The following is a 12,722-nucleotide window of genomic DNA, read 5'->3' on the forward strand; positions in this document are numbered from 1 at the left end:
CTGGAGAGAGATACAGAATGACTGTTCCAGACAACAGGGAAGGCGCTTCTCGCATGAGCTGTAAGATCATGAAATGGACAGAGGAGAGGAGTGCTAGATGAGCAGAGGACACAGGATTGGAAGGGGCCTGCTGGGTTGCCCAGTCCAGTCTCCTTCTATAGCAGCCAACCTCGTCAAATAAGCCCATTCATAAAGTTATCAGAGGAGGTAACAAGAACAGGACAGACGAGATCCATGAGGTCAGCTGGAGCAAGGCCAATGGAGAGTTTTAAAAGCCACGCAGGACTCATTTGAACTAGATCCTGAAATGAATGAGGAGCAAGTGGAGGTGTTACAAGGCAGGGCAGACCTGCACTTTGGTGACATCTGTGAAACTAAAGTCATTGCTCAACAATTTAGCAAATGTCTCTCTAGTCTGACTGTGTCCCCCACCACCTCCCCATGAGCTGCCTCTGAACCCAGAGGGTCTTCCCTATTTTTCACAGCAGCAAGCAGCCCTCTGATAGCTTCCTATGGAAGCATAGTCATTGCAGAACAGGGTACTCTAGAGTAAGAGAGGGGACTTCCTTTCCCTCGAGACTCAACATACTAGTTGTGCTTAGTGCTTCCCGCCTGGCCGTGAAGAATCAAAGCGTTTCAAACTCAGCTCTGCAAACCTATAGCTGTGCACTGCACTATAAAGCTCATACCGAAGGCACTCAGGAAAGGGGTGTGGCGATCACATATAGGGAAGTCGTTTGAGCTAACACAGCACTCACCACCTCCCTCCTCTTACCTGTGCCATCGCTCTGGAAGGCTGGAACTGGATTCTCCCCTTCTTCCAGTTCTGCCTGCAGGCGAATATTGACGTGGTTTATCAGATGAGAAAAGAGGGCCAGAGTGAAAGCAATGGCTGCACTGTACTGCTTTGAACCTGCAACAAGAGAGCACAGAGGTGAAGTGAATAGACTACCCCAGTTCTGTGGCAAAATGGATGTCAAATAAGATACGTTTAAGATTTACTCTCTAATTGCATGGGACACAGCCATCTTGACAAGTGGCATCAATATCCAGGGGTTACCACTTCCTGAAAAAACTTCAATCCACAAATCAGCCCAAGGTGACATCCCTAGTATTTCACCTCTCACCTTAATGATAGGAAATAATCGTTTTTTATGCAGATCTTCCTATTATAGTGAAAAAAGTGGTAGCAAGCAGGATAACTGTCTGGTGCCTGAAGGATGCAAACACCAAAAAGGGAGAGAAGTTGCACACTCTAAACAATTCCTCTTCCTTCTTGGTGTTGACATCCTTCCCATACCAGTTATCCTTCATCTACACTATCCCAAAGGAAGTGGTGGAAGCATCATTAATTAGGACATTTCACACTGAATTGTACACTAGAAAATACACTGCAAGGAGCAATCCTGACCTGGTCCAGGAGATAGATTTAGACGCAACGTAATAAGTCTTCTCCATCACTAACAACTAACAAATTTCAGGCTAGATTATAGGAGTTACTCAGTTTTAAATTAACCTAAGTGGGTCCCCTTATTCCAGTGGTCCCCAAACGTTTTCTGTCATGGCTTCCCTTATCCATAATGGAATCTGTCCAAGCCCTCTGGGGGGCTGAGAGCCAGAGGCCAGAGTGGAGCTGAATGGCACTCTCTCCCTGCCCCCCATGGGGGCTGGCTCAGGCCCCGCCCCCCACAGTTTGGGGACCACTGCCTTATTCTATGGAAGGTCAGTGTCCAGAATGGACGGGTCATCTTGTTCAGCATTTACGTTCTTCAAGGCTGTCCTCCTCTCACAGCACTATAATTCAATGAGCTGCGTCACTACCCGTGTTCATTGTTAATGCACTGATTACCTGCCCTTTTGAGGCTGTGGACGCTCATTAGGCAGATGATCACCATGCGGAAGATGAGGAGGTCGGGAAGGAAGGAATATCCACTCTCATATTCCTCTTCGTCTTCGCTCGCTGAGCTCAGATTAGGAGGAGAAGGCAGGTAGAACAAGCAAAGGTTGAAATCCTCCAGCACCGACTGGCAAAGAGATGTTAGCTCAGAGTCCACAGAGCTTAACGTGGAGGGAAAACAAATTGATTTACTCTTCAAATGCCCTGCAGCAAGTTAAGTCTCAAGCTCCTGGCAACTAGAACGTTCATGTGGATACTGAACGAAAACTGGTGCAAGCTCAGTCATCACTTAAGTCATTTAGAACAAGATAGGACAAGGCACTGGAGAATATACTGAAGGGAATAATCATGCACAGGCAGGGGGGAAAGACTAGACAATCTGAGCAATATGTCCCATTCCTACAGAGCGTACACTGAAGTGATACAGTAAACAGCTATCGGAGCGTCTCCTATACTGCCAGGATGGATCACTAGAGAATAAAGTGAGGGGCTCAACTCCTCGCTCTTGGGCTGAGGGTGCTGTCTCCACAGCTGGCCCAGGCAGCGAGAAACCAGCCACAATTGGCCTTTCAGCCCACGTAGTAATGGCCAGGATATTAAGCAGTAAACCAGCTAATTCTTCATTGATGAGATTAACATACTGACCTAATCAGCTATGGAAAGTGAGCAGGTTTCTACAAATCTGGAGCTCAATCTGAGGCTGAACAATGATCCTTAACACTCCTATAGCTCTTTTAACCTAAGGATCTCAAAGCACTTCAGAATAAGACACAAAAATTCCCCATGAGATGGATAAATATAAATAATCACTGGGTGACTTTCTTCCCACAGGGGTATGCCTGGGTCAGGAGGCACTATATGGCAATACACATCAATATATACAGTATCCTTCATTATTAAGAAGAGTTAACATTTCAGAATCAGTTATTTCTACTGTGTAATTAAAACTTTACACTGTAACAGCCTCAATCGAGGGTCTCAACCTTTTTCCTTCTGTGATCTCCCACACCTGTTCTCCTCTGCAACCTCACACACACACACACACACACACACACACACACCAGAATCATTTGCAGCTGTTTGCTGCTTCAGAGGCAGCATTATGGGAATCAGTACAGTGGATTACAAGATGTTCCCAGTCTCTAGAGAGAAACTGGCTGTAAAAGATCCAGCAAATCCTCTTCAACTGGACAACAGACACAGACAATTGGGGGCGCTCTATTTCCTCTTCCGCCCTGAGACACTGACACCACCCACTGAATGTGTGTTACATGGAGTAACAGTGAAGTGTAAATCCAGGGTCAACCAGCACAAATCAATTCCTTAAAATGGGCAAGAGAAGAAGAGTGTGTGGACTGCCCCCTAACAGAAATCAATCTGTACCAAACAGTATTTAAAGAGTTAATTTAGAGCTACCTGCAGTCTCTTGGCAGAGATAGAAAATCCAGGAAAAGCTTTCCACTTATTCCAACAGAAACAGGCTATGGAAAGAATAGCATCTTTCCCCTGAACAACGAGGTTCGATTACAGGTGTTTATAATGAACTGCTCTATGGTTCTGCACGTGTGCAGAGTGTGACCCTTTGCACCAATGTCATTCTGCCAATGCTTGATAGACGCACAGATTTGAAGACTGGGCAAAGAATTCAAACACAGTGAGAGGGGCACCATAACACGAAGACAACACAGAGATTGAGAAGTCAGAACTTCCGAGTTCTGCATTCACTCAGCCACTGATTCACCGAGCGACCACGGCTAAATGATTTAATCCCTGTGTGTGAAGTTTCTCTGTGGTGGGGATAATACTCTCCTCCCTCACAGAAGTGTTATAAGACTTCCCTTACGTTTGGGATTCTTGACTGAAAGGCTCAATAAAGGCATCACTAAGATATGCTGTTCTGCATTTGTGGCAAGGATACAAAGCAAGTCTCTTCCATTTCTAATCTTTGCAGCTGCAAGTCACCTACAGAGGATAGAAGCTGTATGGTAACCTTACCTGCTTTTTGGCTGCAAAAGGCTCTGGAGATACATAAAGCTCACCAGCAACCTTTTAATGTCTTTGCATCTAAAGATTAAAGAGAAACACAGTTAAGTGAGTATCCCATCACTTGGTTGCAAAGGGATAGCAATGTTCTTATTCATGTATGTAAATCAGGTTTTCGATGGATTGCTAGTTTATTCATGATCTCCCACCTTCACTATAGTGGCAAAATCTAGCTTGACCACACATCTGTGCCATCAGAGAGTCCTGCTTTGAGAAAGGGGCATTGATATTCCATCCATTTCAGAACTTATGATCATGTTTAAACTTTGGAAACAAGACATATACACAGGAGTTCGGACGGCAAAACTGGCAGGGGGGAGCATTAAAGGCAGTTAATGAGAATTCTGAGGCTGTTCAGTACTAAACAGAGCAAGATCTTAAGCTGTAAAGGCAGAGGATGTCAGTATTCTCATGGATCAGCAGTTCTGGTTGAAGAATATTCAAGTCTCCAATTTTCATCCACACATTTACAAAATGTGTTCTCTCAATCCAAGAGAGGTCAGGAACCACTTCACACAACCAATCAACCATATGTCGGGCTCTGGAGATGCAGAGTGGAACAAACTGCATATCTACTGGATATTTATTTGGCTCAGGCATTAGAGTATCTGGAAGCAGGCGGTAGACATGAAGGAAGAAACTAGTCTGGATAATGCTTGGGAACAGCACTAAGAACAGAACCAGATCATTAGCCAAAAATTCTAATTCATTAAAAATCAAGGCCAGATAAATGGAAACAAGTTACTCACTCTATTGACTTCCTATTAAATGCACCATGAATACTGGTTTACTAGATGGGTGATGGCTACATGGACTTCTCCTGCAAAGGCTGCAGGAAACACAACTAGCAAAGGTGTATTTAAAACAAAGTAAACTGCTACATTGCTGACACAGGGTATTAGTGAATAACAGAGGGTTACGGTAGGTTGCTGAATTAGATGAAAGGGCTCTCGGTACCTACTTGATGGCAGAGTTCCATATTGCTTTTTATTTCGTAACGTGAAATTTAGTCCTTGTGACAGAATGACAGCCCTGGAGACTGAAGTCCACAGGCTGGATGTACATAGGCAGTAACAGCGCAAGCTTCCTACATATTCCACTCCACCAGTATGCCTCAACCCTGATCTGCAGCAACCAGCTCTAGGGATGAGAGGGGAATTCAACCTTTGCACCTAGCCAATCCTTGGCCTCTTTCCCAGCGATCACCACTAAAGGGGCCAATAGTGGGATCTAGACTGAGATCATTAAAAAAACAGGAACAACTCTGACTGGTGACTGATTTGAGCTGGATTTGTGCCAGACACTCCATACCCTATTAAAGTTCCCAGGAACCATATCCAGTCCCTGTTTCTAAAGGAAGCCACTGATGATCGCATTCCAAGACTTGTCCCAGCACCCCCCTCTTCTCTGTGTTCTTACCGTTTTTTGCTTGGAGACAGTTTCCTGGTTTCACATTTCTTCAGCTGGTGATACATTTTGGCTGCCTTGTCATACAGCCGCTTCAGGTTACCATAGGCACCTTCAAAGGACACTTCAGACTGGATACTAAGATACCAATATTATACAAACAAAAAGTTACTTTTCCACGGGGATTCTCACCAGTTACTTTTCGTGGCTTTGATTGGACTGTGCCACGAATCTTAGTGCTCAATTTTTAAAAGGTATTTTACATGAAGATAGGTCCCGAGTGAGAGTCTTCAAAGCACCAAAGGGATAGATTGATTTATACGGATTTCAGTAGGCGCTGGGCACTGTGAAGGCATGCACTCCCCCTTTAAGGGGCAGCCTGGGCTGTAATCAAGGAGACCTGCCCCACACTAGGACAGAGCTATTTAAACAGGAACAGGAAGCAGAGTAAGACAGAGGTGGATAGAAGCCATGCAGGCTGCAGCGGGGGGGTGGTTGTTTTCTCTCAGGCCAGCAGCTTTGTTCTGTAGACTTGAAATCTGGGAGGTGAACCACGGCCTTCAAGTGAGAACCTTAGGAACTGTTTATTGTAATTACTCAGGTCCCGAATCCTTATTAAAAGGGGATATGCTATTTGGTTAGTGTGTGTTGGTCTCTCCCTTGTCCCGGGGAAATTAAAAGTGGGTCACACAGGCAGCGACACACTAGATTGCAGGGATTTGCCTGCCCCTTTAAAAGCACCTAGGTGCTTTTGAAAATCCCACTAGGCATCAGTCTTCATCTTTAAGTGCCTAAATATCATTCAAAATCTGGCCCTTCGTGTTTATTTAATCGGTGGCATGGTGGCCCTGTGATCCAGTACAGTCTTGTCAGGGAGGCAGCATTCACCACCTCTCTCCACCAGCATTCCCATTAACAGCAGATGTGCAAGGAAATGGAGCAACACGTGAAGAAAAAGGAGAAAATCTGGCTCATTGACTGGGAGCGCAATGAGGATGCTCCCTCCAGCCTCAGTATGTTCTGTAACAGACACTCACCAGCGTAAATAGCAGTAGGTAGCTTCCACGTTGTAATATTTACTCCCTGCCAGTGTCCCCAGCTGGTTAAAGGGCATCCCTGTCATGAAAATTAAAAGGAGAGCGAACTAAGCCGGTGTTATTTCAAACAATCCTCATGCAAGAAGATCCTTTACATCTCACCACATTTCCGTTCTTGATAGAAGGTGCACAGAGCCAGCAGGTACAAAAGATATTAACAAAGCCATGTTGAAGAGGCTCTGGCTACTTGCTCCCTTCATCTTTTTCCACTCTGCTTCATGCTGCCCTCACATCTTCCTGTCCCTCCTCTGCTTGCTCTTTCTCCTTCAAGCAAGTCCTCCTAGTCATCAATAATTCACCTGTCCCCTTCTCTCCTAAACTACTGTGCTGTCTGCCCGATTTGGATTAATAGAATATTGGGGTTGGAAGAGACCTCAGGAGGTTATCTAGTCCAATCCCCTGCTGAAAGCGGGACCAACCCCAACTAAATCATCCCAGCCAAGGCTTTGTCAAGCCGGGCCTTAAAAACCTCCAAGGATGGAGATTCCACCACCTCCCTGCATAACCCATCCCAGTGCTTAATCCCCCTCCTAGTGAAATAGTGTTTCCTGATATCCAACCTAGACCTCCCCCACTGCAACTTGAGACCATTGCTCCTTGTTCTGTCATCTGCCACCACGGAGATCAGCTGAGCTCCATCCCCTTTGGAACCCCCCTTCAGGTAGTTGAAGGCTGCTATCAAATCCCCCCTCACTCTTCTCCTCTGCAGACTAAATAACCCCAGTTCCCTCAGCCAATCTTAAGTCATGTGCCCCAGACCCCTAATCATTTTGTTGCCCTCCACTGGACTCTCTCTAATTTGTCCACATCCCTTCTGTAGTGAGGGGACCAAAACTGGACGCAATACTCCAGGTGTGGCCTCAACAGTGCCGAATAGAGGGGAATAATCACTTCCCTCGATCTGCTGGCAATGCCTCTACTAATACAGCCCAATATGCCACTGGCCTTCTTGGCAACGAGGGCCCACTGCTGACTCATATCCAGCTTCTCGTCCACTGTAATCCTCAGGTCCTTTTCTGCAGAACTGGCGTTTAGCCAGTCAGCTCAGGATTGCTAGAACATCTTATCTACATTTGTAAAAGTGCGGTATAAGTTTACCATGCTATATAAATTTATCAATAAACACCGATTATTCATACTTAGGGATCAGCCATAGCAACAACTTAACAAGGGAAAAGCCTTGCACTGTGTTTTTGTAACTGGACTCTTTGTAAAAACTGCCTCTAAGGACCACTCAGAAGCTTTAGTTTCTAATGAATGCAGCTGTCCACTTAACAATACTTCTCTGAGAGGGCTCATTACACATGTGCTCCATGATCTGTACTGTTTGTTTCTGAGTGCAGCTTAAGTGGTTAATTTGACTCTAAGCATCTATATAGTTCAGGCTCTTAGCTATCTCTGCTCACATCTGAAGCCCACAATTGAGATCATCTGAGGCTTTTAATTAAAATTAATTTAATTGGAGGTCAGACTAGATGATCATAATGGTCCCTTCTGACCTTAAGACACCCTATTTCAATATCAGTATAGTGCTAGAAAGGCACACTCAGTCAGAGGCTCTCAACTTTGATTTTCAAACTCAGGATGTCAGACCTGGTAAGCCTTTCAGGGCATTCTGCAAGACCACTCTATTCAGCCAAGCTTCTTCAGGGCAGTTCAGGCAGTCTGCATATGTGCATATGCTTTGAGAGCATGACAGGAGCATTACAGAAATTAAAACTAAATTTTACTTGCAACTGACTATTTAAAAGACATTAGACAAGAAAGCTATTAAATAAGTTCCTGTACTTCTATTGTACCTTTTGTCTGAGCTCAGAGTGTTTTACATGCACTAACCTTGTAATGTAGCAAAATTTCCCCATTTTACAGGTGTGAAAACTGAGGCAGAGAGTGTTAAGTGACTTGCCCAAGAGGTCATAGTGGCACCTGGAATAGAACCCAGGAGTCCAACTCCAGTCTCCCACTATGTTATATTTGCACAAAGTAACTGCTTTAAGTCAAAAGAGGAGCATGTGGGGTTATATCAGTGAGAAAAGTTGTATTATCAATAATACTCAGCTGGATCTTGGTTGAGCCAAACAAGTATGACACCACCACTTCCGTGTAAAATCAAACTTTTATGCATGATGCGGCTAAAAAATAAGGGGGAAGTTACCTGACAAATCAAAGTCATCCTGGGAGTTAAAGCAGAGATGCTTTCCTCTCCTTGGTTTGCCAGCAAGAGAGAGTCTCAAAGGGGAATTATTGTAACTGGATAATAAAACAAATCTCTCAAAAGTAAGAAACGTAAGGGTAACCCAAAGCAGAGCAATTGCTATGATAGTGTTTTCTTCCAGTCATTTTCACAAGAGGTTTAGGCTACGTGAGCCACGTTATTGTTCCGAAAGGCTCCCAAATTCATGGCAATTCACTTACCAATTTGTGGTGCAACAGAAAGGGCTTGATAGTAAAACCTCTCAGCCAACAGTTCCGTGTCCACACCTGCCAACTCATTCTGATAGCGAGCTGAAAAGAAAGACATCATGCACAACAGAAAGCACAGGCTGTGCCCTAGTACTGCCCAGTGCAAAAAGGGAACAATGTTGTGTTTAGCTGTGATGCTTTGAATACCTTTCCCAGACCTGAAGAAGAGCTCTGTGTCACTCAAAAACTTGTCTCTCTCACCAAGAGAAGTTGGTTTAATAGAAGATATTACCTTGCCCACCCTGTCTAAGTTATTCGTGCACATTCACATGTATTTTCATTCCTTCACATGCACACACAGATATTCAAGAAAGAAGTTAAATCATGTCACACACTCACTTCTTGTGGTCGTGACTGTGAGATTCAGACACAAGTCCACTACAGAATGGACCAACACATGTACATGTTTCATACTAATTACTGAAAAGCCACAGCTTTGTCATTATCGCCCTGCACGGGATTCAATTTAGAATTCTGCACGTTGGGCCAAATTCTCATTTATACTCAGGCCTCCTTGCACCACTCAGGCTTGGTCAGGCCTTAGAGTGTACATGGTACGTTATGCCCACTTTAAGAACTTCTTTACAGTACCAGAGCAGCGCAAGTGAAAGTCAGACCCTATGTTCTTATACAGAAACGGATTCAGACCCACAACACTTGTTACATTTCTAACTAAATAGCATACTCCATGTCTGCTGGCACTAAGATGGGACCTCCACATTCTGTAACAGATCTGTTACCTGAGAGGATTTCACTTCAAATCTGTCAGTGACAAATGTGTGTAAGGTCTTGTCTATACTGTCGATGGTGCCATAGCTATACCAGACAATCCCTACTGCAGGAGCAGCCTACAGTGATAGAATGGGATTTTCCATCACTATAGAAATACCACCTCCCTGAGTGACAGTAGCTAGGCGGATGAAAGAATTCTTCAATCCACCGGGGTTAGGTCAGCACAGATATGGCACTCAGAAGTGGGGATTCTCCCCCTCCCCCTGCTCCAGAGCAACACAACTGTCAATCTAAATTCTAAATGTACAACAGGCCTAAGACAAACCAGTGTCTGCAAGGAATTATCACTGGTGACTAACGATCATGGTATCAGTGCTATGAATGCAACAGATTTTATATTTTAAAGGTCCCCCTGCAAGGAAACACTGCTCTTACCTAAATCTCCCAGATAAACCAGACATCTGTGACACGCCATCTGTGCCCACTCCATTTCTTTCCCCGATGCAGACACAGGTTTCTTGCAGCCTACATGAGAAATACCAAATCATAACACACTCGTGGGTGAAGACTGCTGGAAAGAGGCAGCAGCAGCCTACACTTCTTCATGAGATACATGATAGTTAAGTGAGTGCAAATAAGAGATCACACACTGAGACCGGAGTGCTGGCCTTTGTCTGTGTTTTATTATAGATCAATGTAGGCTTGTTTCAGGCTACCAGGTTGTGCAAGACTCGTGCAGACAACATATCCTTTTTTTTTTTTTTAAGCCACCCCACTTCTCCTAAGGGCAGTATGCTACACTGTTCCACAGCAATCATTAACAGTGCTACCTCACTCATTTGTACTGAAGCCCAGGGCCAGAACTTCTACCACTAAGCCACTAGAAATGTGGTGTGCATTCAGCACTGGATAAGCTTGGAGAGACTGTTAAAAGAACAGGGAGAAAAAGGAGGAGAGAAGATGAGATGACAGACAACAGGGGAGGAAGAGAAATAAAATGGGTGAAAGGGATAAAGAACAAAATATATTTCTGTAGCTACAGTGTCAGCAGTCTTACAGGGAAAAAAGCCTCCAGAAAAAAACAAAACAACTCAGTCATTGGGAAGTGGCAGGAGCAACAAAAGAGAGGTAAAATCAGCTGATCTGAAGCTACAGGACAGATTTTTTTGAAACAATCTTCCATCAGCACCTTCTCACCAGCCAGTGACCAGTGAGGAATGTGTTCTGTTTATTTACAGGCATTGCATAAGTGATATTTTACCAATACGCTGACTCCAAAGTTGTGCCTATAGCTGATGGTGAACCTACAAAATGTTTTACCATGTACATCTGTAATCCCCATTTACGCCACCTTGCCTTTAGCCTCCTCCCACTTCCCCCATTTTCAGTTGTCTGCACGACTCTTCCCCATCCACCATTTCTAATGATGCTGCAGTGTTTAATTTTCACTGTATGCTTATGATGTCTACATGCTATTGTATTTTAATTGCAAGTGTCTGCAGCAACTTAGAGGACAGGACCTGTGAAAATGCAGTCACTTATCAAGGACTACAAATCCAGCCACAATTTAAAATAGGATTTATTAACTCTGCAGTATCATGAAAATGTTTCTCATAGCAACAGTTGCTAAGGACATCTGCCTTTTAAACTGATGTTTCAAAGCCAACTGCAATACAATCATCTTCCACCAGCTAAGAACTGAACAGAAACAAGTAAAATATTCCATTGCTAGATACATATGGATATCTCTAACTCCAAATTCTCTTTTCTTTCCACTTAAGTTCCTTTCAATGTTTCATTATTCCCCTTTCTCTATAAATAATAACAACAATTATACAAAAAGTCAGCTTAAGTTTCAGCTCCATTTCTGCAATTGGAACCACATGGATAGACCTCTGAAGTCAGAAGTGCAGAGGTTTGCCTAGATTCAACTGCAGCATCAAGAGTCTTAGTACATACATGCAGGATAAAGCACACAAATGTAACACACAGAGGGAAGGAGATAACAAGAGTGCAACACAATTTTGCTCACTCTTTATAGCCAGAGGTAAGTGCTTTTACAAAATTGTGCTGTAAGATCCGCCATAGTGAACATTAACACTTGCTAGAGGATTTTCTAAGAGAAATGTGACTGCAATAAAGAATATTTTCCACCCCTCTTGTTTCATTACCAAAAGTTTTAACTTGAAAATAAAAGCTGAGCAGACTGTGTTTTGAAAGATAACAAGCTAATGAGAAAAGAATAATCCTCTGCATTTTGAAACAGAGTCAAGTAATTGCAAGGGGGAGCCATCTGCTTATGACTCTTGCATCAACCAAGAGCGAATACACATCAGGCACTGACCTATCAGTGGGTCCGTTACGTGAGTCCAGTCAATACAGCACTGCAGCTCCAGTTGATAGTGAGACTGAATGTAGAGAAGAAGGTGTTGGTAAAATCCGATGCCGGCAATTAGGTGAGTCCGGTACGCACACTCCAGGGTGCTGCGGCTGTGAATGTGCTGTAGAAAACAGAAATAGGCAGCCAGGTGAGAGCCTGTTAATGCAGTCCAGTAAGATTCCGGCTGGCAACATGAGTTGCCCTTGGTAAAACAGAGGTAGCGGGTGACTCACCTTCTGCCATCCTCCCTCAATTCACTCCACCTTCCTGCTCAATACCTAACCAGTACTGTTAATATCTAGTATTGGACAGGTGTAATATCAAGAAAGGAGAAATTATTTAGGCACTATACAGCGGTATAACTAGGAATAATGGACTACTAAGAAATTAAAACACAAGCTGAGAATCAGGAAATGTTTCCTATTTCCATTTTATTCTCCCAAGGGAAATGGTGAAAGATCCATTAGCTTGGGAAGAGAGTGAACCAAATGCTCACAAGAAAAATCATTTGTTGGCTGGGGAGAAAACAGATTATATCTAAGAGATGTTTCAGATCTCTACCCTTTATGAATTACCTGACTGCATTGATTACATTATCATTATGCATTTAGCCACCAACAGCCTCAGGTGTATTTAACAACTACCAAAGATAAAGTTATTTTGCATTGCCAGAAACCTGTTTCCAGCAGTACTAAATCAAACC

The 12,722-nt window shown here is 43.8% G+C and overlaps 1 protein-coding gene across 2 annotated transcripts in view; it reads right to left on the bottom strand.

Moving 5' to 3' along the window:
* Positions 1-12,722, bottom strand: part of SMG5 (SMG5 nonsense mediated mRNA decay factor) — a 44,460-nt gene that overhangs the window by 21,536 nt on the left and 10,202 nt on the right. For both annotated transcript variants that reach the window (XM_039512813.1, XM_039512814.1), the window contains 8 exons: positions 11,984-12,140; positions 10,075-10,164; positions 8,860-8,949; positions 6,385-6,463; positions 5,360-5,485; positions 3,893-3,961; positions 1,850-2,058; positions 776-913 (listed from right to left, as the gene is read on the bottom strand). In XM_039512813.1, the coding sequence (XP_039368747.1) occupies positions 776-913; positions 1,850-2,058; positions 3,893-3,961; positions 5,360-5,485; positions 6,385-6,463; positions 8,860-8,949; positions 10,075-10,164; positions 11,984-12,140 (958 nt within the window). The remainder of the gene's footprint in view (positions 1-775; positions 914-1,849; positions 2,059-3,892; positions 3,962-5,359; positions 5,486-6,384; positions 6,464-8,859; positions 8,950-10,074; positions 10,165-11,983; positions 12,141-12,722) is intronic.

The sequence above is a fragment of the Mauremys reevesii genome, linkage group 24 (genome assembly GCF_016161935.1).
Source record: "Mauremys reevesii isolate NIE-2019 linkage group 24, ASM1616193v1, whole genome shotgun sequence".
Lineage (NCBI taxonomy): Eukaryota > Metazoa > Chordata > Testudines > Geoemydidae > Mauremys > Mauremys reevesii.